Raw genomic sequence first — 24,793 nt, 5'->3', positions numbered from 1 at the left:
AGCCGGCCACCCCACGCCCGGGTGGAGGGCGCTGCCCTGCCTTTTGCGGGAGCGCTGTGCTGGCTCTCTGCGTTGTAACTACTTCTGCCCCCGGAGCCCTGCCTGCCCTCCGAGCCCTGGCTCTGTTCCCGCACCACGGGCAGCCTTGGCTGCCCCGGAGCTGCCCCGGACATCTCGGGTCTGCCGTCACCTCGTGAACAGGGACTGGAAAGGCAGACGTGAGATTCCGAGGATGGCGGGGCGGGAGGGGGGCTGCAAACGGAGCGCTGACCCAGGTCGGCGTCAGGGACCTCGGAGCGTCCCCAAGCCAGCTGAGCCGTCACCTGGTGGGGTTGGGGCGGGGAGCACGGTTGCGCCTTGTAAGCATGACTCCGGGAGCTGCTCCGCAACTTTGGTGGAAGCCTTTGGAGCCAGATCTGAGGGTATGAATGAGGTTGGGCGCCCAGATGAGTGGTGCCGGGCGGTCACGGTGCCGGCCCGATGCAGGTTTCCAGGTTTCACACCGTCCCTCAGCCACAGGAGACACCACCGTGGGCAGTGAGTGGAGGCTGCACAGGGCACTGCTGGTGCTAGAGCTTTCCCGAGCTTCCGTAAGTCTTTCAAAGTAAAAAGCTCCAGGAAAGTAGGTCTGAGATCTGGGGGGAGAAGGACGTCCAGTCTGGTTCTCTGTAGGTGGTGAGCTCCCCCGTGGTGTGAGCCCTGAGCGGCCGCACGCCCCGGACAGTGGGCACAGGGTGCAGCTGTGCTCCCAAGCATCTGGTGAGCGCGCTGAATAAGAAGGCCGGCCACCCGGCCGTCGTGTGGCTCCGGGCTGTGACTCGGTGATGGCCCCGGAGCTCGCGCCGGTCCCCAGGAGTCAAGGGCTCCTTTCAGTCTAGCTAGAATGCCAGTTCACCCGCGAGGCCAGTTTGTCTTTATTCAGCTGCGGGCACCAATGGGAAATTGATGTGGCAAAGTGGTTTTGGGGAAACCAGCCTCGGTCCTTCTCCCTACTACCCTGGGTGGACTCTGAATTCCCAGGTGCCGCGTATGGATTCTGTGCTTTCCAAGTACTTAAGCTCACCAGATCTCCAAATTCAGCCTGCCACAGGGCTGGAAACTAGGGGCTGGGGTGGGGCTTCCCCGCGGGCGAGCACCCTTTGTTGCCAGCATCCCTGTAGCCCCTTCGATCGGCAGAGGATTTTCCTAACCAGTATGACCTGCCGGGAGAGCAGGGCGACCAGTTATGTAAGCCCCAAGTGAACTGGTCTCAATTTTTACAGTTGCACGTGATGGTAAGCGTGTTCTTGACTCATGCGTGGCGTTCTGACTCCTGTTGCATCCTTCTGAGAGCCCGAAGAGCAAAACCTCTGCGTTGCTCGGGCCAGGAGAGCCATATGATGAAGTTAGCGTGTGTGTTAGGCACGTGCCTTCCTCGACTCCCCTGGACTTGCGGGAGGAGCGTGTTTGGGCCTCGCGTTTGTGTGGGCCCCGAGGGCTTGCTTGCCTCTGATGGAGGTCTGTGACTCTGCAAGGCCACGTCATGGTCCTTCGGCCGTCCTTCACGTGACTGCCCCGTGTCAGAGCCGGTGTCGTGTTCTGGTTTCAGTTGAGCAACAGCTCCATTTTACACATGAGGAAACAGGCCAAGGTGGGTCAGCGTCTGAATTGGGTTCGAACCCTCTCAGGTCTGCCCTTTGCAGTTGGTCCTGACGTGATGGAAGATGTCATTGTTTCACCTCCAGAATTTATTTTTCTCTTTCTCTTGTGTGTACTCCCCGCACCCCCATTCTGCCGTAGAAATCGCCTTAAACTCCTAGATGGGCTTGGTGTTGGGTTCGAATGCCTCGCGCCATCCCTATGTAAGCAGCTCCTGGAGTGTGCATAACCCTAAGGTGGTGGCGTGGAGAGAGCGTGGGTTTTGGTGATCTGGGAGCCCGGCCCCGACACGGACTTGACTGCTCAGCAGCATGTGCCCCTGGAAACAGGATTGAGCCTCTCAGAACCTGAAGCTGCTCATCAGTGCAGTGGGGGCGATCCCCGCAAGGGCTGTTGTCAGGGTGAGGTGTGACCACGCATGCTCAGAAATGTGCCCTTGCTTCCCGTGCCTGCTTTCTCCGTATGCTCTCAGCGTGGCTCCTCAGTGATCTGGAAGGCTCGCTCTACAGGCCCGGATACAAGGGGCCCGTGAGCTCCTGCGTCCTCCCTACTGCATCTTCCCCAAAAGCCTCTGACTTCCTGTGGCCTTACTTCATGTGGAAGGCCCCAACTCCGGGCTCCGGTGACCTCTGGGTTTCTGTCCAGTGCTGCCCACCTTTGTCCACCCCTTCCTTTGTGTGAAGCCTGTAGGGTTCTCGCTCCCCAGCTCGGTCACTCATCTGTGGCTCTTCTGAAGTTCTTGGGTCGAGAGCTGCAGTGTCCACGGCGGCTGCCCTGGTCAGCTCTGGACACAGAGCCCTTGAGATGGGGTCAGTCCAGCTGAGATGTGCTGTTCGTGCAAAGAAATATGCCAGATTTCAAGGGCTCAGCATGGGGCAATCTCATTCATATTTTTACATGGATTACATGTTGAAAGTAATTTTTTGATATACTGCATTGAGTTAAAATACGTAAAAATGGTCATTTCATCTGTTTCTTTGTACTTTTGTAATGCGGCAGCTAGAGGATTTAAAATTAAACATGAGGCCTGATTGTATTTCTCCTGGCTGGTGCTGGCCTCCATCACCCTCCATGGTCCATCTGTTGGTCTCAGTGAATCCTCTCTGGGCTTTTGAGAGCAGACCTCCTGCCTTCCACATAGACCGCAACACTTCATTTTCAGACCCAGCCTCTCACGTGTGTGCTTGTTGGGCATCACGTCACAGGTGTGGTTCCACCAAAGGAGAGAGCGTCCCTGGGTCCTGCTGGGGGTGGCGCTGGGGGGAGTACGGGGCCTGGAACCCGTGGCCAGAGCTTGCCTTTGCAGGGGGAGGCATGAAGCTTTGCTGGGAGTGGCGAGAAGCCCCGGGCACCATCCCACCAGGACCCACCGCAGTTCCCAAGGTGGCAGGGTCACTGGGGAGCGGGTGTTGCTCCGCACACATACCCTGTGCCTCCCTGAACTTGGCACATGCCCCTTCGTGCCTTGGTGCCCTCAGTCAGCACTTTGCCCCCCCCCCGGAACACCCACCCCCACCGTATCCGTCTGGCCAACTCCCACGTGTCCTGCCAGGCATGCATCCACTCCGAGCAAGTCTTTGCCATTCCCTCTCCCCATCACAGGGTTCCGATGAAATGTAGGCTCTGTGGCGACAGGTTCAGACACCCTTGATCTGACAGGTGGGTAGAAATCACCTTTTTCTTGTCGTGTTGCAATGGTCGGAGCAACTGAGATTCTAAGTGGCCAGGACGTGGAGCCCCGGCCTCAACTCTTTCCTGTTGGGCATTGCTCTTGGCACTTTGTCACCTGTGTCCTGCATCTCTCCAGGCAGTCCTCGGGTGTCTTCCCATCTGAACGTCGTGATGCCGTGGGTGACGACCCACGGCTACTGACTTGAACTCAGGTCTAAGGGGAGCCAGGAGCCTCCTCGGGTGGCGGTCTGAGGCTCTCTCTGTGTCGTCTCCAGCCCGGAGGGGGAAGGGTTCCAGAAGCAGACCCCCACTGAGAGGGGCGAGGTCATGGGCGTCCCTGGTCTAGGTCCTGGGAAAGGCGGTACTTTGTACAGTTGGATGGGAAGAGAATTCTTCTTAAGAACGCCTCGCTCCTGTTCCTGGCGGAGTAGCGTGCCTCTGTGTGTGTGGGTGCGTGTTTATCTGTTCACCTTTGGGTGGACACTTAGGTGGCTTCCATGCTTTGGCAATCGTGAGTCCTGTTGTGTGAACACAGGCGTGCAAGCTTGTGTGTAGACATGTTTTTTTTTTCCCCTCTAAGTAAATGCCTAGGAGTGGATTGCACAGTTTTGAATGCTGTCGTGTGCACATCCGGGGCAGGGGGCCAAAGGCCCCTCCTTCTGGGCCCCTCAGAGGCCTGGTTGTGAGCGCCCTTTGCTTTCCCCCGCAGCTAATCCACCTGGAAATCAAGCCGGCCATCCGGAACCAGATCATCCGTGAGCTGCAGGTGCTGCACGAGTGTAACTCTCCGTACATTGTGGGCTTCTACGGGGCCTTCTACAGCGACGGTGAGATCAGCATCTGCATGGAGCACATGGTGAGTGCGCTCCCTGCCCCCCTGTCTGAGCCCGCGTCCTCAGATGCAAAGCACACTTGTTTCCAAGGGGTCCTTCTGGAGATACTCCGTGCTGTGCAGGCGTGTGCCCGTAGATCCCTTGGTTCTCTAAGCACAAGATGCTTAGTGAACGGCGGGAGTTCTCGCCCAGCCTGGCCTCTCCCCGATACGTGGTGGAAGCCGTTCCCTGCTGGCGTGCAGGGAGCTGGCATCATTTTCCCCACTGTCCCATGTTCCAGCCACGGCGAGGGCCTGTGAGGTAGTTTATCGAACGCTGTCTTGGTGGTGGGCACAGGTTGTTTCTGACCTGTGGGGAGCGACAGCGGGAGAAATGTCCTTGGGCCAGAGGTGGGATAAGGTCCCAAAGGGGGAATTGCTGGGCCCGAGGGCCTGTGTGGCGGAGACTTGGGTGGCTGCTTCCCAAGCACCCCCTGAGCAGAGAGAAGTGATCTGGGTGCTCTGTTCGAGGCGAGGCCCGGCTTTGCAGCCCAGCTCAGGTTTGTGGAATCAGATGCTCTGGGGTGGAACACAGGAACCGATCTTGTTTCAAACCACCATGGTTGGTTCCGATGAGCCCCCTTGTTAAGAAATTCTGGTCTTGAACCTCAGAAATGGGTGGGATCGGGGACAGTGAAAGCAGAAGTGGTCAGAGCTGAGGGCCCTGGGAGGAAATGCCGCCGACCCCGCGCCGAGCCTGATTCGTCGGGTACGGGGCTGCCTGCCGCCCGGCTGTCCAGGCTCAGGCCCTTCGGGGCCCTTGCAAAACCAGGATGCGGTGGCCTTAGGCCCAGCAGCTTCGGTTACGCCTCGCAGGCGCAGCGCTGTCCCCACTGACGATTTTGTAACGGAGGCAGGAAGTGAATTTGAGCAAGCGCCAGTGAGGAATGCACCAAGAGCAGCCGCGTGGCGGTGTCGCCGTGCCCTGGAGAAGGTGCTTCCCGCCCCCCCGCTCTGCCCCTACCTGGGCCCAGGCCCCCCGCCCGGCGGCGCCCCACCGCAGCCTGTCCTCCCCTGCAAAGGGAGACGGAAGTGGGACCCGCCGGCTGCCCGGCACTCACTGCCATGCAGGGAGTCCCTCCACCTCCTTTCCCTGTTCTCCCTGAAGGCGGTGCTTGCACTCTTGGAGGAGGGGGAGCGTCACAGGCTGGCTCACCTTCTGATTTTGTTCTCAGTGAACTTGAAGCAGAGGTTTTCAGCATGAGGAGCGAGCTACACTGATGCGGGGGGAGATGATCCCAGTGGTTTATTGTGCTCATCCTCTGCAAATTCCTGGTTGGATTTTTTGGTGTGCTTTTTGTGCCGGGCGTAGAAGGGCAGCGGAGTGAGGGAGTAGTGCCCTGGCGACCGTCAGGTGAGGTGTGCACCTGTGCTCCCCCAGCACGGAGCTCCAGCTCCGCTGTTCTCAAGTTAGCAATGAGCCTGCAGGAGGGGGCGCTGTGGGCAAGGAAGGGGCGAGGAGAATAAAATGATGTCAAAGTACCGGAAGGGGGAGGTAGCCCCCGCCCCACCGCCCTTCACAGTGTTTCCACGTCACATAATCCGCTCCAGAACTGTGCCCCGTGCCCAGGGCATTCCTGTGCGTGCGTGCATGCGTGACATTTCTGCAACATTCGTTCGCGTGCCGTAGTGGGGGACACCCTGGGGTCAGGCGTGTACTCCACCGCTAACCTCCTAGTGGCGTGACTTGGGACCAGGTTCTCCCGCCTCCACCTGTAGAGCTGAGGGGTGCCAGTGCCTGACTCCTGGGGCTGGGGTGGGGGAAGCCAGTCTTCCTGCGGCATCTGGAGCAGCGAGCAGAGGGTGAGACTTCATCTCTGTGCAGGTTTGGGGGTGAATTGGCCCTTGTTTCTGACTGGTCGATTCCAGCCCCGGCTTGCAAGCAAAGACCCTGAGTTGGTGATGAGCAGCCCAGACTCAGCACAGGAGGGTGAACTCACTGGGCCAGCGTCTGGCGCTTAGAGCGGGTGGTGGTTTCCCCGGGGCCTGGGGCTATCACTGGGGCAACCGCAGGCACGGACCTTGCAGACAGTGGTCATCTGGGGGGGGCAGCTTACTGACCATTCACAGGCACCTGTTGGTATTTCTTGGGATCTAGTCACATCTGAAGCACACGCCTCCTTGTTCTGTAATAGTGAAAAATCACACATCTGCTGGTAAGGGAGAGAGAGCTGTACCGGGCCACTTGGCAGTGGAGAAACGAGATGGTGTGTATGTGCCGAGGGAGAAAATCCCCGAGGAGAAAATATGCATAATGTGAGCCCACTTAGATATATTTTTTAAACTCTGTATTTCCCAGTGCATATGGATGCATATGCAAACACACAGAAGGATCTGGAAGTCACACTTCAGGGGAGGCAAGTGGAATTTTTGGGAGATGAGAGTGTTACTTACCTATAGTTGTTTTTGTTTTGAGAGAGAGAGAGAGAGAGAGTGAACAGGGGAAGGGGCAGAGGGAGAGTCTCAAGCTGACTCCGTGCTGAACACAGAGCCCAGTGAGGGGCTTGATCCTATGACCCTGAGATCATGACCCGAGCCAAAACCAAGAGTCGGATGCTTCACCGACTGAGCTACCCAGGTGCCCCTGCAGTTGAGTTTTTTTATAAAACGGTATTCATGTACCACTTAACTTAATAAAAGCACAATTTCCAGAATATTTAGAACACATACACAAAATGAAAGCATGTGACGCTGCACAGGGTGTGAGATTTGGGGTCAGAGGGACCCAGTTGTGTGCTATCTCCTGTACCACTTCCTGTCGATTTGACTTGAGCATTTTATGCTCTTCTTAGCGTGGACCACGGGGTCTCATCTGGAAGTGATCCTGCCTCAGGGGACGCTGGGCCACGTTTGGGGACATCTGTGGTCGGCACGAGGGGTGGGGTGGGGCAGAGCCAGCCGGAGAGAGAGAACAGAACTGTCCACTCACCGAGGAGCCCCACACAAGGCCTGGCCTATCGTGGCCTCTGTGGATGCTCCCCCCGGACATCCTCACATATAAACCTGTCACAGCTCCATAAACGTTCAGAACGAAAGGAGCTGTGTTGGGAAGCAGGGTCATAGTTTAAAAAGATTTTTTGGGGGCGCCTGCGTGGCTCATTTGGTTAAGCGACTGCCTTTGGCTCAGGTCATGATCCTGGAGTCCCGGGATCGAGTCCCACACGCTTCTCTCTCTGACCCTCCCCCCTCTCATGTGCTCTCTCTCCATTCTCACTCTCTCAGATAAATAAATAATAAAATAAAAAGGGTTTTTTGTATTCTTTTAAGGTTGGGTGATACAGAAACGAGAATAGAAGGCATTTCCCCTGGTCCTACAGGCGAAGCTGGGCAGAGCCAGGAATGCTGGTCCCGTGCTTTTCTCCTTGGGCACAGCCACCCTCTGTGCTCAGTCCCGCATCCTCAGTCTGGAGCTAATCCAGAGTCACGTGCAGGTTGTAGAAGCTTCACAGGGTGTTGGGTTTTCTAGAACTCCCCACCCACGGCCTTTCTAACTGAGCAAGGCTGGGGCAGAAGTGCTGAGACAGGAGGCCCCGGCATCCCTGGGACTGCAGGCTTCCCCCCCACCTCCCCGGCCCCCTCCCCTCTCCTCTGGCGGCCGAAGCCGTGTGGCTCTAGGTGGCCTGGAGCAGCACAGGAGAGAAAGCACTTGCTCCGAGGTTCAGTTCAGTGTGTCCACCTAGCGTCCCAGGGGGCCCGGCGGGGACCCTGGCCTGGGTCGGTCTCCAGGTTTGCTGTCAGGCGACCTGTGGATTTGAGGCCAGGCCTGGGGTGGGGAGCTGACCGGGAGGACCTGCGTCCCATCCTTGGCAGGACGCGCCAGTGCATGGTGGCGAGCACAGGACCTCGGGGCCAGGGGCAGGGGAGTGGGGAGCAGTGGGCAGCAGCGGCTCGGCCTGCGTTCTCCTGCCCTGGCGCCTCTGGGCTCTCCATCCCTGGTGTGATGGGGCTGCTGCAGGCTGGCAGGAGTAGAACCCAGGCCCCAGAAGCAGGCTTCGCGGTTGCTCTGGTTGCAGGCCCAGCAGTTCCGCTCGTCCCGCTGCTGCCGTGGCAACCCGGGGAAGGGGCCGGCTGAGTCCCGGGCCTGGCTTCCCGGAAGGCCGGGCTGCCGAGGGAGCATGCTAGCGCCCTTATTCCTTCCTTACTGGATGGGCTGTCCGGAGGCCCCAGAGGTGGCAGGGCCCAAAGGAGGCCCTGCTCTGGGCCAGCGGGTTGCGTTTGGCTGTGGTCTGGCCTCCGTTTCCTGTGGAGGAAATTGAGCTGCAGCTTGTCAGGAAGCGGGGAAATGCTTCGCTTTTATACCTGCTGCCCCGGTGTCCCTCTGGGAGCCCTCCTGTGCCCTGCAGGCACTGTCCGGCCAACTGCTTAGCACGGCTTGCTTTTTCTCTTCTGTGGCGACCCTAGGATGGTGGCTCTCTGGATCAGGTGTTGAAAGAAGCCAAGAGAATTCCTGAGGAGATCTTGGGGAAGGTCAGCATTGCGGTAAGTGGCTCCAGCCCCCTCAGGCCACGCACACTGGGGGTGCAGGCACAGGCTCCTGGCCCTGTGCTCTGCCGGGTTTGTTCTTACCCCGCCCCGTTCACATGGCCAGGGTCGGAGCAGCCCATGCCCATCTCTGCCAGCTGCAGGCCTGGCACGTGGCATCTCGTGGCCCATAAGACAGGAGTGATGCTTCCCTGCCCTATACAGGTGTGGGGGGTGCCCGGGGCCCGAGTGGCAGGGTCCCAGCCTTGGTGAAACAGCCATCCGTCTGCGGGGCCTCCACGTAAACCCAGCACAGAAGCGCTCACCAGCCAATGCCCACCGGGCCTGTGTGACCTTCAGGGCAGGGTGGTGAGGGCGGGTGAGCCGGGCATCTGCCCACTGGCCTAGGATGGTGTGGCCGTCCCTGCCATTCTTCTCACTTGCCCCTGGCCCTCAATGTGGGCTCCCTGAGCTTGTCCCAGATGAGCGGCCCCTCAGGTCCGCCCACGGCACTGCCCTGCTGACCCCTCCCTGGGGCTCCCCTGCAGGTTCTCCGGGGATTGGCGTATCTCCGGGAAAAGCACCAGATCATGCACCGAGGTGAGCTGGATGGGGGCGTCTGGGGGTCGGGCAGGGCTGGCGGGCAGGCCAGGCCCCCCTCACCTGCCACTGGCTGTGCCCTCAGACGTGAAACCTTCCAACATCCTCGTCAACTCCCGAGGGGAGATTAAGCTGTGCGATTTTGGGGTGAGCGGGCAGCTCATCGACTCCATGGCCAACTCCTTCGTGGGAACTCGGTCCTACATGTCTGTAAGTCCATTGGGCGTGAGGGCATCTGTGCCCTCCCCCGTCCTGTCAGCTGTTCCGTGTTCCAGAAGCTTTTCCAAGGCCTGCGGTTCTCCATAGCACACTTTCTGTTTCCACTCGGTTTCTCCTTTCCGTCCAGATTCTAGTTGCGGCTGTCTCCTTGCTCAGGGTGTTCTCTGCAAATGCCCGCCCGGTGGCTTCCCTCTAGCAGGAAGAGACTAGTCCAGGGGAGCAGGTAGTCAACCTCTGAGCCAAGAAACTACCCCCCCCCCGATATCTCAGGAAGCGTCTGGGTGATCTCAGGAGCAGACTCTGGGAAGCTAGTCTTGGGATCGTCATGGAAACGGAGGCACCCCGCTGCCTCCTGGGCCAATTTGGGTGTTGAGCACTGTTGTCAGCACTGGCTAGGACATGGTGGTCCCGCAGCGGGGGCAGGGAGGAGACGGAGGTGCTGGGTCTTTGGAGGGTGGCCTGGGGCCCAGGTGGGGCTGTGGGGGGAACCCCGTCAGTGCTCCCGGGCCCCAGCGTCCCTCGGGGCGTCTCTCTGCTCTCTCTCGCCGACAGCCAGAGCGGCTGCAGGGCACGCACTACTCGGTGCAGTCGGACATCTGGAGCATGGGCCTGTCCCTGGTGGAGCTGTCCATCGGAAGGTACCCCATCCCCCCACCAGACGCCAAGGAGCTAGAGGCCATATTTGGCCGGCCCGTGGTGGACGGGGTAGAAGGAGAGCCTCACAGCATCTCACCACGGCCGAGACCCCCTGGACGCCCCATCAGCGGTACGGCCTGACTCTGGAACTTTGGGCTGGGACAGGCCGTGATCCGCATGCGGGGAGAGCCGCACCCGGGGGTGGCAGCTGCCTCCCCTCTGGCCCCCGTCAGCACCACCTGTCCCCCTGGGTCACGGTAACTGCGCTCAGTGGTCCACAGATGGTCCCAAGGCTTCTGGGGACAGCTCCCCAGGCCACTGCCATCCAGGGCAGCTGTGTGGGTTGTAGCCAGCTGGGGGACCGGGGGGGGCGGGTTGTTCTCGAAACAAACTCCTCAGCCAAGCCGCTGGTTGGGTGGGTTTTCCAGCATTTCATCACAAAAATGTTCAAACGTAGTAAAAGGCCTGCCACGATTGCCCAGCGAGCCACCTGTGTGCCCACCGCCTGGACTCGGCAGCAAATGTTCTGCTGCGTTTGGGCTGGGCCTTTCAGAAACTGAAAGTAATAACTCAGAATTTCCTTGGGTGGCCTGTCAGATTCAGTCCTGATACACAGTGTGGGAGGGAACAAGAGGCTGGGGGGCTCTGGGGGACAGCTGGGCTCCCAGGAGACTTTCCGGGCCAGCAGCAGGCCCCTGGGAGGTGGGGGGCGCCCCCATGCCAGAGGGGTTCAGGCTGACCCTTTGACCATTCTGGAGGTGGCGAGGGGGGAAGGGTTACGGTGGACGCAGCTTAATTAGGAAGCAGCACTTAGGACTCTGGTGATTTCTGTTTTTTAAGTCAAGTGACAGGAAGGGAGTTGAGTGAGTCTGAAGGGGTGTGCAGCCGAGTGCGGGTGGGTTGCGTTTGTATGATACCAGCTTTATTGAGATAGACTTCAGCTCTACGGGGCTCCCTTGTTGAAGGTGTACAAATCAGTGGAATTTTGTATCTTCATAAGGTTGTGCCAGCATAACCACTACCTAGTTCCGGAACAGTCTTGTCACCCCAAAAAGAAGCCCCTTCCCCATCTGCATCCCCCTCCCCAGCCCCGACGAGCCCCCTTCCCGTCCGTGGATGAGCCTGTTCCGGACGTGTCACCCACGTGGACTCACACCCTGCGCCGCCTTCCGTGTCTGGTTCCCTCCCTGAGCGTCGTGGGCTCGGGGTCTGTCCCCGGGGCCGCGCGTGGGGGTGCCTCGCTCCTGCTCATGGCCGAGGCCACGTATCCCTGCTTGTGATGGCCCATGTTGTGTGTCTTCGCTGCTGATGGACATGGGCCGTCAAGTGGCAGCTTTCACAGTATTTTCAAGCTCAGCTCCTCCTTTCCTGGTGCCAGACCCACATCGCTGGGGTGTCTTGATTTTCTCCAAGGGGAGAACCCCCCGCCCCCATCTGTGTGCCCGGGCCCTGGCCCTGGCCCTCCCAGCACCAGCTCCCAGATGGCATCGCGGGCCTTCAGCTGGGGCCCCGTCCCAGCAGGGAGGAGCGGCGGGCCGTGCCAGGCCACCTTGGCCTGCCAGCCCCTCCCCCAGCCCCGGCCCGCGTGCCCATTCCAGGACAGGGGAAAGAAGGCGAAAGTCCAGCTGCCAAACCCGGCCCTGGCCAGCTGGGTCAAAGACAGGGGTCAGCTACCCCCAGCCGGTCGTCCATTCTGGGCAGCATTTGGGGCCTGATGCTGCCTTCACCCACAGCTCTGTGCAAGGTCACGCTGCTGTCCTTGCTACTGGTCAGCACCACCCCCCACACCCTGCCTGTGCGCCAGAAAGCAGGGGTTGTGACTTTGGCACAGCCTGGAAGCAGCCCCGTGCCAAATGTGTGATTTCTCAAAAAATGCCCCTGTTCACGTTGGCGTTTTGCTTTGTTTTGTTTTGTTTTGTTAATTCGGCGGAGGCTCGCAGAGAAGCTGCTTTCCCAAGAAAGCGAGCTCAGCAGCAAGGACCCCACCAGGGCGCCTCCCCTGGTTTAGGCCAGTGTCGGGGGAAGGGTACCCAGCTGACGCCCGCCTCACCCCTGTCTCTGTCTGCCCGAGCAGGTCACGGGACGGACAGCCGGCCGGCCATGGCCATCTTCGAGCTGCTGGACTATATTGTGAACGAGGTGTGTACCGGAGGCCCCTCTGGCCCGTCTTCACGACGGCGGATTAAGCCATTGGACTTGGAATTCGTTACCCAAGGGAAGGGAATTCACGCAGACTCGATTCTGTTGGGGAGGAGTGGGGGGCAGGGCAGGGACCTCTTTTCAGTGGTCAGTTATCGGGGTAGAAGTGCATAGCCTTCCTGCCATACCTCATGAGTCTGCCACGTCCTGAGAGGAGTTTACGTGCCGGTGTGGGTGTGGGTAAAGACACCCCCCAAGGCTGTAGCCAAGTGCCCAGGCCCCGGAGCTGCCCCTGGGAGCTCTCTGCGCATCTCGGAGTCCCTGCCTGTGCAGTCATGAGTGATCCACTTCCTCGGGGAAAGTTCAGGGGAAGAGGCACGGAAGGCCCAGCACCCCCGTCCCGATCTGCCTCACCACTGTGTGAGCAGGTAATGGGACTGTTTCCGTCGTGGTTGTACAGGGATGGGACCAGCCTCCTTGGGCCTGCAGCTGGAAAGGGGCAGAGCGGGACCTGACCCTGAAACCCACCCTCCCTGCCTGGCTGGGTCACCGTTCCTGGGCCTTCTGTGGGCCAAAGTGTGCTTTTGGGGCCCCTCAGTCAGGGCAGGGAAATGGGGTGGCCGGGTGCCCTGTGGCACTGGCTTGGTATAGGGTTGAGTGTTGGGGTGAGTGGCTCGGAGTGGGGCTGGCGATGACAGAACAGGACGGGCTGGCTCTGGTGACACAGCTCGCCCTGCACCTGGCAGCCACACCTAGGCCCAGCAAGCACCTCCTCCCGGGAGCCTGCCAGCACCCCCGACCCCTGCGTGGAGGAAGGCCCCGTGGGTTTCACCAGGCCACCTGCCCACTGCCTGCCCTGACGGGGGCTTGACCCTGCACACAGCTATCCCCATCCTGGCACATATATATGGGGCCAGGCTCCTTGGGCTTCTGGAACCTGCTGCCCCACCCTGCACCCCTCCCCCCGAGGATCTGGACCCCCAGCTGGAAATGGATGGGCCCTGTTCTACTCCCCCCTGGAACCAGCTGTGATCCCAAAACCAGAGCTTTCCAAAGAGAACACCAGAAGGGTCTGACCAAGTTGGCAGGGCGGGTGGCAGGGCCTGTGGGGAAGCTGCCAGAAGGCGGGCATGGGGTGGGGGGGGCTCCCCCTCCAGCAAGGTGAAGGGACTGGGGCCAGGAGAGATGCCTTCTGAGGATCCCCAAAAAGTGCTGTTCTCACGGGTTCAGGGCCATGAAGCACCTCCCCGTGATTCCAGAACCATCCTCGAGCATCCGACCCGCATCTCTGCTCTCTCCCACAGCCACCTCCTAAGCTGCCCAGCGGCGTCTTCACGCAGGACTTCCAGGAGTTTGTAAATAAATGGTAAGGTGCCACAGTCTCAGGGTGGCCCCAGGGTGGGTTGCCAGGCCGTCAGAGGCCCCGCCTGCCTCCCGGGACGGCTGCCCACACCCTGGCCGCCGGCCCAGATGCACACTTCCTTCCTGGTCCTGGGCTGGGCCCCTCTGCCAAGATCGACGGCATCTGGGGGCACCTGGAGCTCACATGAGAACCCAGTAGGTTCCCTTTCCAAGGTTACTGAGTTGCAGTGTCCAGCTGCTGTCCCCATCCTGTCCCCAAGGCCAGAACAAACCAGGATTCCTGCCTTGCCTTCCGCCAGCCCGTGTCCCAGTTTCCTAAGCCCTCAAGCCCTGTAACCCACCAGCTTCCCAACAAGGCTTCCAAGTCGGGTTCTGGCAAGCGGTCAGCTGCTCTTGATGCGTCAGCAGGGCCTGGGGCGCACAGGCTCTGCAACAGGAGGGGCCGGGGCCACCCCTCACCTTGAGGGCCGTGCTGCACGTCAGGGCGGGTGGAGTTGGCCTGGGGAGCACATCACACACAGCAGCAGACCTGCGCCACTGGCCCTTTGCACAGCCACTGGCCCGAATCCAGGGATCCACGTGAATGTTTCTCTAGCCCTCTCATTTTCTTTTGGTTCTGAACAGCCACCGTTTGGCCTCAGGCCGATTTGAGCAACTGTCTTTAGGGGCAGTTCTGCTTTTTTGAAGGAAAAAGTTCCATTTTGACATTCAGACTCCCAGGTTAGGGGTTGTTAGCAGTGCGGTTGTGCTGTGCCTCAGACCGGGCAGTGGCCAGCAGGTCCCCTCAGCATTTCCCCCTCTCTCTTGTCCTGGTCTCAGACCCTTACCCTTCCCTCCCCAGGGGCCTGCCCTTACACCCGAGGGACAGCAGAGCGGGTTCCGTTCCTTGCTGCATCCAGCCTCAGGCCAGGCGCAGGGACGGGGCTGACCGATCACAGCTCAAAACCCAAGTTCCCGTGGCCGCTGGCTAACTGCCCTGCCTTGTCTCCCCCACCCTCTGTCTTCCTCTCCAGCCTAATAAAGAACCCAGCAGAGCGAGCGGATCTGAAGATGCTCATGGTAGGTGATGACAGGGGCACGGGCTCACCTCAGGGAGACCCCAGCCAGCCGTCGAGCCGGCTCTGCCGTCCTGGGTCGCGTGTCCCACCAGAGCGCGTCTGCGGTCTCCTGGCTCCGTTAGTGGGGAGGATCTAGAGCAGCCGTGGTGCCCGCGGCTCGTGGAGGCACGGGATGGCCCATCCATGCCCGTGGTCAGGGGTGTTACTGAGAGTGGTAGGGCCCCACAGGCTGGGAAGACCCGGGCTTACTAGCCCCCTTGTATGTCCACACTGTCTGATGTCCCTGAGAACCAAGGTGGGCGTCAAGACTCCCCTACCTCTAGCAGGCTGGGGACAGGGCTGCAAGGCCACTGGCGCATTCAGCCCCCTCCACTGCCGGCTCTCGTCCCCCCACACCCCTGCCATGCCTGCGGCAGCCCACCCTTCACACCCCTCCACGACATGAGACCGTGACAGTCACGGGCGCCGGTCCTTTGTCTCGGGCATGCAAGCGGCAGAACTCGAGCCTCTATTCGTTGTCAGAACTCAGCCTTTCCATTAAGGGGGCCACGGCCTTCCTGCCTCCTCCAAAGAGCCTCCACCTCAGGGCCTTTGCGAAGGACAGGCCTGCTCCCTGGGGGACACGTCCCTTGCCGCTCTCGGCTGGCTTGTCCCCATCTTGGGGTCTCCGCCTCAGCGCCTCACGCAGCCCTGCCTGTTAGTTTCGGTGACAGCCAGCGTGTCCCGGTCCTGGGCGCCGAGAGCACCATGTGGGAAGGGTCTGCCCGCCCTCGTTCTTGGAGAGTCTTTGTTGTGTCCGCCGTGGAGAGTGTTCGTGCGATGTCACAAATGCGTGTTGGGTGTAAGATGCACAGATCTGTGACCTAGACAAGCTCCTTGATGTTGAGGTCCCCGGGGGGCCCCCAGGTCTCTGCCCCACTTAAACTGCTTTCTGTGGGGCCTGCTGCCCCAGACCGTGGGAGTCTGGCCCTCCGTCCTGTCGCCCCCAAGCCTGTGCCGACTCTTGGGAAGGTTGTCTCCTTGGGATGGCGTCTCCTGCCCCCCCGCCTGGGCATCTTGTGTGGGCCCAGGCCTCCTCCCGTGCACCCCGACCCCCCAGGACCGCCCCTCCCCCGCACACCCTGTGGGGGTAGTGTTGCTCACGGCCCCCAGCCTTCAACCAGGAACCTCTGTTGCTGTGCCATCCCGAACGGGAACCGCCAGCCGTGTGCTGATCTCAGTTACTTGAAACGGAACGTGCGCTTCTCTTCTTCAGCCCCAGGAGCCGACATCCGAGGCTCAGGAGCCTCACGTGGCCAGTGGCTGCCACATCAGACGGAACGAGTCGGGGACTTCCTGTCCTCACGGAGGCTTCTCTCGTTCCAGATCCGATGTTCTCACCCAGGGGCAACTCTGTCCCCAGGGGACACAGGGCGGTGTCTGGGGACGTCTGCGGGCTTCACGGCGGGGGTGCTCTGGGCGTCGAGGGGTCGAGGGGGTGGGGGCTGGGGACACTGCTCACCCTCCCAGAGTGTGACCGGCCCCTGCACCGGCGGGGCTGGGTGGTGACCTGGGTCTGGTGAGCGCAGCATCGCCTCCCACTCAGGCTTAGTGCCGTTTGGCCTGCCGGGCCTCCCTCCTTCCTGATGCGCTTCTCCTCCCCTTGCAGAGCCACACCTTCATCAAGCGGTCCGAGGTGGAAGAAGTGGATTTTGCCGGCTGGTTGTGTAAAACGCTGCGGCTGAACCAGCCCAGCACACCCACGCGCACTGCCGTGTGATGGGGTCCCATGGGTGACCTGCCCGCCGTCCCACCCGTGCCCCGCCCCTCCTGCCCAGGACAGGCCAGGGCCTCCTCTCCCCCGGCCCGGCCCGCCTCTCCCTCCGCCTTCCGCGGAGCTGCCCGCACACCCCGCGGTGGACATTGAGCCTCCGGTCCCCGGGGAGGGTGACGCTGCTCGCGGGGTCTTCTCGGACCTGCTTCTTAGGTTTAAAACAAAACAGGGAAAGAAAAAGCAAACTGTGCCCATTGTACTTCTTGTTCTGTTTGTTCGGGGGGCGGGGGGGGGGGCTGGCAGTCCCAGCCCCGAGCCCACCGCCCACCTGGGGCAGAGGGGCGGTTGGGGGGGGACACCAGCAACTGGGGATGGAGACTCAGGGAACCTCTAGACCTTGGTGTCTTTCAGCAAAAGAAAGGGAGGTGCCGCCGCCCCACGCTCCTATGTCATCCCTTGCGTGGCACCCGACGTTCACCCCTGGAGGTGGTCCCCAGGGCCCACTGGTGGTCATGGGGTCCACTCCCTCCCTCCCTCATGTCACACCACTGACCCGCCTGTGCTCAGTAGCCTGTGGCCTACCCCCAGGAGGGACCTGCTCATCCCCTCCTGTGCTGCAGGGGCCAGACACATCTAACTCCTGGTGGCAGTTGCTGAGCAGACACTTGGCAGAAAGAGAGCAGTGGGCTTCCAGGCTGTCAGTGTGGTCGAGAAGCCCTGCAGATCCAGCAGAAGGGCCTGTGCTGTCCCCACGCCTCCAGGCTGGCAGACGCAGGCAGGTGGCTCTTCGTGTCACCTCTGCTTCCGCAGAGAATCAGAAGTGACTGCCCGGGGCACGTCCCTCAGGCCCCCCGGCAGGTCAGCGCCAGCTGCTGGGAAAGGAAACGGTGAGGGTGAGGTGGTCCCAGTTCTCATGTCCATCTGGATGCGCACTTGGCCCAGGACCCAGGGTCGGGCCGCCTCTGAGGCTTCCCCCCAGCTCTGAAGATGGCGGGGCTGTGAGCGCCCCCTGGACGCTGCAGCGGGTCCTGGGGCCCGGCTGCTCTGCGGGCGCGGCAGGCGGCCAGCCCTGGGTTTCTGGAGGCTGCCCTCCCAGTCTCCTGTGCTTTTTCCTGTGGATGCCAAAGAGGAGACGAGTTGCTGCCTCCTTCCACCGGCTTCCTGGGTTTCCACCACTTCCTAGTCCCCAAAGTCTCACCCATTGAGAATAAAGCAGATACCCCGAAGTCCGCAGCTGTCGCTCTATGGGGCCGGGAAGGTGGGTCAGCGTCTGGGTGGCGGGGCCCGGCGCGGGCCACCATGACGGGCCGCATCTTGGGGCCTGTCCTGCACACGCCACGGCCGCCGAGCCTCCAGTAACGGGCTGCCATTTTCAAGGAGTAAGAGACCACGGTGCCTGGGTCCTGAGGGCTCGGGGAGGATTTGGAATCGGGGTACGGCCCCCACTGCACCGTGTCCCAGGGCCGCAGCACAGAGAAGTGGACTCTTTCTCTTCTTGTCTGTCCCAGACCAGGCTCCTAGGAAGCCAGGAGCTCACCAGAGCCTTGGGGCCCTTAGGCCGGCACCTCCCAGTGTCTCCCCTGCACCGCCGTCCCCTGCACACACCCAGCCCTCCCGTCGGCCCGACAGACCTGCTGACAGGCTCTATTGCGAGGGGGCAGGCTCCTCATGAGTTGCGTGGGAGCTGTTGGTTTGGGGGTCTCCTGACATGGGGGTCAGGCAGCAGGTGGCCCTCAGGAGATAACAGAGCGTTTTGTGTGGCCGTGTTGAGGTTTCTTGGCTCCTCTTGAAGAATCCCGATGCCACCAAGTACGGGAGCCTGAAGACCCCGCCTCCGTGTTCGGGGGCCCCTGCAGACACGACACCTGTGACCCCGGACACCCCATCTTTCTGACCTCTCTGTCCAAACAAAATCAGTCAGGAAAGGCATGAGAGCTTTGGGATCTTGCGCGTTGGTTGGGTTCTTTTGTGTTGTCTTCGCTTTTTTGTTCCCGCGCTTGGTTTGGGAGAAGACCCCGAGTGTCGTGCGCCGGCTTTCCTCCTCCTGTTCCCTGCGTGCCCGGAGCGGAGGCCCCGTCCCCGGCTGGTTCCCTTCCGCACCGTTGGTGCCGCAGAGCCCTGAGCGGCTCACCCGACGGCCGGGTGGCGCACCCCCTCCCCCAGGAAAGCCCCCCCGCATTCCCTTCCCGCAGCAAGCGCGGCGGGGTGGCCCGGGCGGAGTGCAGGGCACAAGCCTGCAGACCCAGCCCAGGTCACCACCCGGCGCGGCGTGCCGGCGCCAGTGTCACCTCCCGGCGCTGCAAAACGGGGAAAGACACAGGGAAAGGTAATGTGATGGCATGTTTTATCCATCCCAACAGAGGCGAAACACTACCCTTTCACCTTGTAAGCAATAGGAGAAATTAGCAGTGTGGTCTTTTACGTTTTTTGTTTCTTCTTGCACGGAGCCTTTGGAATCCGGCGTGTCTTTTGCCCTCACAGCACACCTCAACCCAGCGTGGCCGTGTCCCCGGGGCCAGGGGCCGCGTTGGGCAGCACAGGCCCAAGCCCGCTCTGCTCTCTGTCTGCACCGGCTGTCAGCCCGCTGGGTCTCAACCTGGGGACACAGGGCCATGTCCGAGATGTCTGTGGTCACACTGGGGGTGCTCCTGGCATTCGGTGGGTGGGGGCCAGAGAGGCTGCTCAGTCCCCCACAGCGCCCTGGATGCCCCGCAGAGAAGGATCCCGAATGGCTGCAGCGGGGCGGTGGCGGGGGAGAGACCCTGTGTTAATTATTTGGAAAAGAAATTGAGTCCAGCCCCTGCTCATGCTGGACCCCAGAGTAAAGCCCCCAGGGTACAAACCAGGGTGACCTCGGTGTCTATGAGTCACCCCCTCTCTCCCTCCCACTGTGTGTTTATCTGTTTATTTTTAAGTAAGCTCTAGGTGGGGCTCAAGCTCACGAGGTCAAGAGCCGCGCACTCCACCGACAGAGCCAGCCAGATGTCCCTCAGTGTGTGTATCCAAATGTGTGCGGCACCCCAGGGGTCTCACCTAGGGCAACCCTGCCCCCAGGGGACACTGGGCCATGTCTGGGACGTCTGTGGTGGTCACACTGGGGAGCTCCTGGCATCGAGGGGGTGGGGCTGGGGGTGCTGCTCCACCCCCACAGCGCCCCGGGGACGATGCCGAGGGTGTAGAGCCTGGCTCAGCCCTAAACCCTACCCCAGTTTGATGGACCAAGAGGCAGAGCATCTGTGTCCCAGCCTCCCTGCCCGGACCAGTGGACTTCCTGTGGCCATAGTCCGGGACACGGTGCGGCAGGAGGGATGTGGGCAGAGGGGGCCCGGAACCTTCTGGAAGGTGGGGAGTCCAGAGAAGGGTGCTCAGCCAGCCCTCTGGGCGGAGGTATGTGCCGGGCAGGAAGCCTCAGGTCAGAGGCGGAAGTCGGCCTCCCTCTGTGGGCCATGGACTCCGGGTTAACAGAGGTCAGAGGAAACGGCCACAGGGTTTCCCAGAAAGTGGGGTCCGAGGCGGAGTGGGGGTGAGGAAGGGGAAGGGGTGCCCTCAAAACGAAAGCAGCAGGGGCCCTCCAGGCCCCGCCCCTCCCGGGCTCAGAGCTGACCAGGTGTGTGAGCCTGGGGCAGCCCCGGGCCAGGTGGGTGGAGGACCTGCCTGGTCTGCCGTCCCCATGGCAACGTGGGGCTGGCTCTGGAGGAGGAGGAGAAGGAGGTGGAGGAGGAGGAGGAGGAGGAGGAGGAGGAGGAGGAGGGCCGGAGGGAGAGGCCTGGGCCCCACCGCAGCCTGAACAGCCGGAACCGAGGCCGAGGCTCAGTCTCGGGTTTCTGCCCGGGCTTCCCAGGGGACAGAGGGGGGCCCGCAAGAGCAGCCCTTGGAGAACCGGGAGCCTCGGGCGAGGGAGGGACTGTGGCCCTCCTGCCCCCTCCCCTGGGACTCCCACCCCGTGGCCGCTTTCCCCCTGGCTCTGCAGCCTCAAGGGAGGCCATGCCCCCGGGAGCCCCCCCTTCCCCGCCAGCAGAGGGGGTCCTCCCAGGCCTACCGAGCAGATCCTCTCCAGAGCAGCCCCGAATCCCTTCTCCCTCCACCCCGGCCACACCCCGTATTGTGGGCCACATAGGTCTCTGACCCCCGGAGACGCTAGGCTACTTGCCCAAGGTGACATGGGGCCCACCCAGAAGGTCCCACCTACCCCAGGACAAACGCCGGCCATGCTGCCGCCGCCAAAGCCACGCTTTCTTCTGACTCAGTCACTGTCTTTTCGATCCACTGATGCCCCGCTACGGGGTCCGCAGCCTGGCCATAGAGCTGGACAGAACTCACAGCGCCCATAAGGCTAAAGGCAAAGCGAGGCAGAACCCCGTGGACTGGGTGTTCTCGCCGAGAACCGCCTGTGAAGGAGGGTCACCAAGGGCCCTCGGGCAGGGGGCATCCCCAGCAGGGGAACCCCCGGAGGCCAAGGCTTGGCAGTGGGGCCACAGAACATGGGCCCTGGAGAAGATCCGCCGGCCTGGGGAGGGGGAATGGGGCTCAGAATACTTAACAGCCATCCCGTGGAGCAGTGACCACCCCCTGGACATGGGAAGGGACCTGGGTTCCAAAGGGGGTCAGGGGACCCCGCTGTGCCTGGTATTGACCCTTTCAGGTGGTGCAGTGGGAAATAAAGGGGCCGGGTTGTTGGCCACCAGGTGGAACTGAAGTCTGTTAGCACTCAACCCCCCACTGGCCTTGGGCGCAGGACTGGGTGGTGGCCGTGCCGGGAGCCAGGTCAGTTGGGTGTCTGGCTAAGAAACTAGTCGTGTGTGCCAGGGACAGCTGCCAACCGCGAGCCAGGCAGTAACCTCAGACAAACAGGTTTAGGAAGCTGAGTTAATAAGGAGCAGGACGCACAGATTGCCCCACACGGGGGTCTAGCCCCGACTGTGGCTGTCCTCTTGGGGCCACACCAGCGACGTGGGGGTGCACGTCCAGGCATCAGTGGGGGGCCTCAGGGAAGCAGACCTCGGAGTGCAAAGAACGTCACAGAGCTGGGTCCTAAAGGGCAGGGCGAGGCTGTGGCCTGGAGACCCCTGCACGGCCTGCCCTGGGGTCCAGCCCTTAGATCTGTCTCTTCCACAGGGACCCTGGCTGGGTGGCCTGCCTCACGTGGAGGTGAAGGCTGGCCCCTGAGAAGCTGTCCTGGGTGCCCCCTGCCCCCCAAAGAACCAAGCCCACCTGGCTCGGCTGTCCACTCCCTGCACATGTCCGGTTCTGCTCGCCTCTGAGCCCTTCCACACACTGTTCTCTCTGCACCTGCCTAGCTCCTGCTCACTGGTGTGTGGGCAGCTGCTCAGAATTCACCTTCTCAGGGAGGACACCCCTGCTTTCCTCACCCCTGTAACCCTCCTGTGTGGCTGCAGTCACCCCCTCCGCTCACGTACAAGCTCATGCAGGGGTCACTCGCCACCCCCGTGCCCTGACCCTCATCTCCTTTCTTCCAGTGACAGGATTTTTTCACAGGGACCCAGGTTTCTAAACACAATCACATCACCACCCCCATGTCTGTTGGGCCCTGGGACCCAGGGTGCAGGCGCAGGGGCTGTCCAGGGGTCATGGGGGGGGGAGGAAGGGGAGGGGCGCAGGGGAAGTGCAAATCTCTCACTCTTGCCTCCCTCCCTGTGTGCACCTGCTGCTCCCTGTTCTGGAAGCTTCTCTGTCATCACCCTTCTCCACCCCCAACTCCTGCTCAAACTTCAGGCTCAGGACAAACATCCCCCCTCCCCCCACTCAGGGCAGCCTGCTCCCCACCCCCACCCCACCCCCGCCCCAACAAGGGCCACCGTTGGGGCCACCAGACCTTCCAGTGAACCTTCAGCACCGCTGCTTGTTGGATTTTCTCCCACCTTCCATCTTCGTGGCCTCGGACTTGGCAGTGGGTTCTTCAACATAACACGTAAGCACAAGCAGCAAAAGAAAACACAGGTGCGCTTGGACTGATCAAACCGGGTGCATGAAAGGACCCCATCAAGAGACAACCCAGAGAGTGGGAGATGGCTCTAGGGTCCAGAGCATAAAGAATCCTTACAGCTCAGCAACCAAAAGACAAGCGCCCCAATTAAAAAGCAGGCAGAGGGTTGGAATGGACATCTCCCCGCTGGACCCACGAGCAGACATTGGACTTGGTTCCCCACGGATGACACCTGGATTTGGGCTGGCTTTTTGGCTGGCCCGCAGGGGGGGCGGGGTCCCAGCACCAGGACCTGGGAGGTGCATTGGCAAGGCCGAGGCCCGGGGTCCTGGGGTTGGGGGTCAGGAGGGATGCTTGAAGGAACCCCTAGGTGTGCTGTCCCCTGTCTTCACCCCACATTAAAGAGCAGGAAGTCGCTCCCTGTGTGACTCCTCCTTCCCCTCCCCACCTCTCCCCTCCCTTGCCCGCCTGGCCCCCTGCACTCTGTCAGCCAGCACCTGAGGGCTGCCCCTGAGTGTGGGGGAGCCTCTGGGGGCCTCTGGGGGAGTCCCGGGTTCACCAATGGGCCAACCTAGGGGGTGGGGAAGGGGTTCCCGGAGCCCAGCAGAGACCTGGAGAGCCTGGGTGCCAGAGCCCCACTGCGGACTGCCCCTCCTCTCTCTGCACGTTGTGGTGCTTGTTACCCCACAAAACACAGGGTCCCCAGACATCACTTACTGGGGGGTGGACACACACTAGTCAACACTTGTTGTGGTCACCGTAACACCTGCCCCCATTCACAGCAGTGTGATTCACCGGAGCCCAGGCTGGAAACAGGCCACATGTCCATCAGCTGAAGAGCAGATACACACAGTGTGTCCCCCCACGCACGGGGGCGTCCCTTGGCCGCGAGCAGGAGCGAGGCGCCCACATGTGCGGCCCCGGGGACGGACCCCGAGCCCACAATGCTCAGGGAGGGAACCAGACACAGAAGGGCCCACTTGGTGTGAGTCCACGTGGGTGACACGTCCGGAACGGGCTCACCCACGACGGGAAGGGGGCTCGTGGGGGCCGGGGGTGAGGAGGGGACGGGATAGGGCTTCTTTCTGGGGCGATGGAACGTTCCAGAATTAGTGGTAGTGGTTGCACAGCTCCGTGAATGTACTAACTAGTGAATTATACCCTTGAAGTGGGTGAATTAATATCTCAATGAAGCTGTTATTAAAAAAACAAGCCACCCTGTCCCATTGGCACACATATTGTCTTATCTTGCCCACGCCATGTTATTGACATATGCCTCGGGTGACTCCCCGGTCCTGTCTGGCGAGTCCTCTACCAGGCCCTGAACCTGTGCTGCAGAGACAGGGGCACGGGGCCCGGTTCCTGCCCTGGTGTGGCTCTCAGGCTCAGAAGGCAGTGGACCCCCATTCTGCACAAGGGCAGCAGGGCCCCCCAAGGAGGAGAGGGGCGCATGGGGCTAAGCAACAAGGCCACGCCCATTTCACAGATGAGAACACTTGAGTCCCAGAGCCGGGCAGGTGTGCCGGAAAGCCAGCAGAGCAGCTGGGCTTCCAGCCTGGGTCTGCCAGACAGATGCCACGGCAGGTGGCTTCAGGGACACTGTCCTCTCCCACCCCCCCACAACACACACACATATCCAGGCCCAGACTCGGACCACATGGAGCCTCCTTCCTAGTGGTTTCTGGGCCAAAGGGTCTCTTGCCGGGGGAAGTCAGCTGACCCGACATCCTGTTCTGCCTTGCACCTTGCCCCACCCGCTCCCCACTGGGGACGTGGTGGGACGGTCCTTGATGTTGGCTGGTGGAGTGACTCTCAGCCCCACTTTCAAGGGGGTGGGTTTGGGGAAAGGAGCCCAGAGGGAGGAGGTGGTTTGCCCCGCCCACAATCACTAGCGAACTTGACCTTGACCCCTTGACCTTGACTCTGAGAGAGACGAGAATCCCCGGGCCAGGAGTAAGGTCAGGAGGCAGCCCCCCGGGATGGGAGTGCGGCGGCCGAGGCGGCGGGCGGGCGGGCGGCTGACCCTGTGGCCGGCGGAGCCTCCTGTGCGCTCTCCATCCCTTGCTCGGCCTTCTCTTTTCTTCTCCTGCCCGAAAGTGAAACCGGTGGCACCAAAGTGAAACCAAAGCTCCTGCTGCCGGCCCGGCCCAGCCCAGGGAGGGCTGGGGGACAGGGGCGGCTGCCGGGCGGCCCACGTGGCAGGCGCAGGACGGAGGGAGGAGTCGCTCTTTCAACTGCGGTGATTTTAAAAAAAGAAAGAACTCGGACCAGAAATGCAGCAGTGTTCTCCCGTTCCCCCCCCCACCCCCACCCCCGCGGTCTGGTCTCCTCTGCTCTCCATCTCCAGCCGGGCTGGGGGCGCGGAGCCAGGACCGACCTGGTCCTTTTGGGGTCCCGCAGGCGAAGCCGACCCCCGGGGACCATCTCTGAGGCTTCCCTCG

At 61.5% G+C, this 24,793-nt stretch overlaps 1 protein-coding gene and 1 long non-coding RNA gene across 7 annotated transcripts in view; one reads left to right on the top strand and one right to left on the bottom strand.

The window, feature by feature from the left end:
• MAP2K2 (mitogen-activated protein kinase kinase 2) overlaps window positions 1-22,787 on the top strand; it is a 27,512-nt gene extending 4,725 nt beyond the window's left edge. The window contains exons 3-11 of one of the 2 annotated variants that reach the window (XM_027584399.2): window positions 4,019-4,165; window positions 8,582-8,659; window positions 9,190-9,241; window positions 9,327-9,451; window positions 10,013-10,226; window positions 12,171-12,235; window positions 13,540-13,601; window positions 14,611-14,656; window positions 21,524-22,787. In XM_027584399.2, coding sequence (XP_027440200.1) covers window positions 4,019-4,165; window positions 8,582-8,659; window positions 9,190-9,241; window positions 9,327-9,451; window positions 10,013-10,226; window positions 12,171-12,235; window positions 13,540-13,601; window positions 14,611-14,656; window positions 21,524-21,574 — 840 coding nt within the window. In that variant the 3' untranslated portion in view covers window positions 21,575-22,787. Of the gene's footprint in view, window positions 1-4,018; window positions 4,166-8,581; window positions 8,660-9,189; window positions 9,242-9,326; window positions 9,452-10,012; window positions 10,227-12,170; window positions 12,236-13,539; window positions 13,602-14,610; window positions 14,657-16,303; window positions 16,654-21,523 lie in introns of those variants that run through there. The other variant, XM_027584398.1, reaches the window with a different exon arrangement.
• LOC113917013 lies at window positions 17,771-24,793 on the bottom strand. 5 transcript variants are annotated; one of them, XR_003518094.1, is made up of 6 exons: window positions 24,376-24,793; window positions 23,070-23,184; window positions 22,242-22,323; window positions 20,598-20,741; window positions 19,613-19,845; window positions 17,771-19,170 (listed from the first exon to the last, which is right to left on the bottom strand). It is a non-coding gene; the product is annotated as an uncharacterized LOC113917013 (long non-coding RNA). The 5 variants fall into 5 exon arrangements; XR_003518095.1 differs by having other exon boundaries at window positions 17,771-19,140; XR_003518096.1 differs by lacking the exon at window positions 19,613-19,845 and having other exon boundaries at window positions 17,771-19,140; window positions 24,376-24,786.

The sequence above is a fragment of the Zalophus californianus genome, chromosome 1 (assembly GCF_009762305.2).
Source record: "Zalophus californianus isolate mZalCal1 chromosome 1, mZalCal1.pri.v2, whole genome shotgun sequence".
Taxonomy (NCBI): Eukaryota; Metazoa; Chordata; class Mammalia; order Carnivora; family Otariidae; genus Zalophus; species Zalophus californianus.
This window is presented reverse-complemented; position numbering and strand designations above follow the sequence as displayed.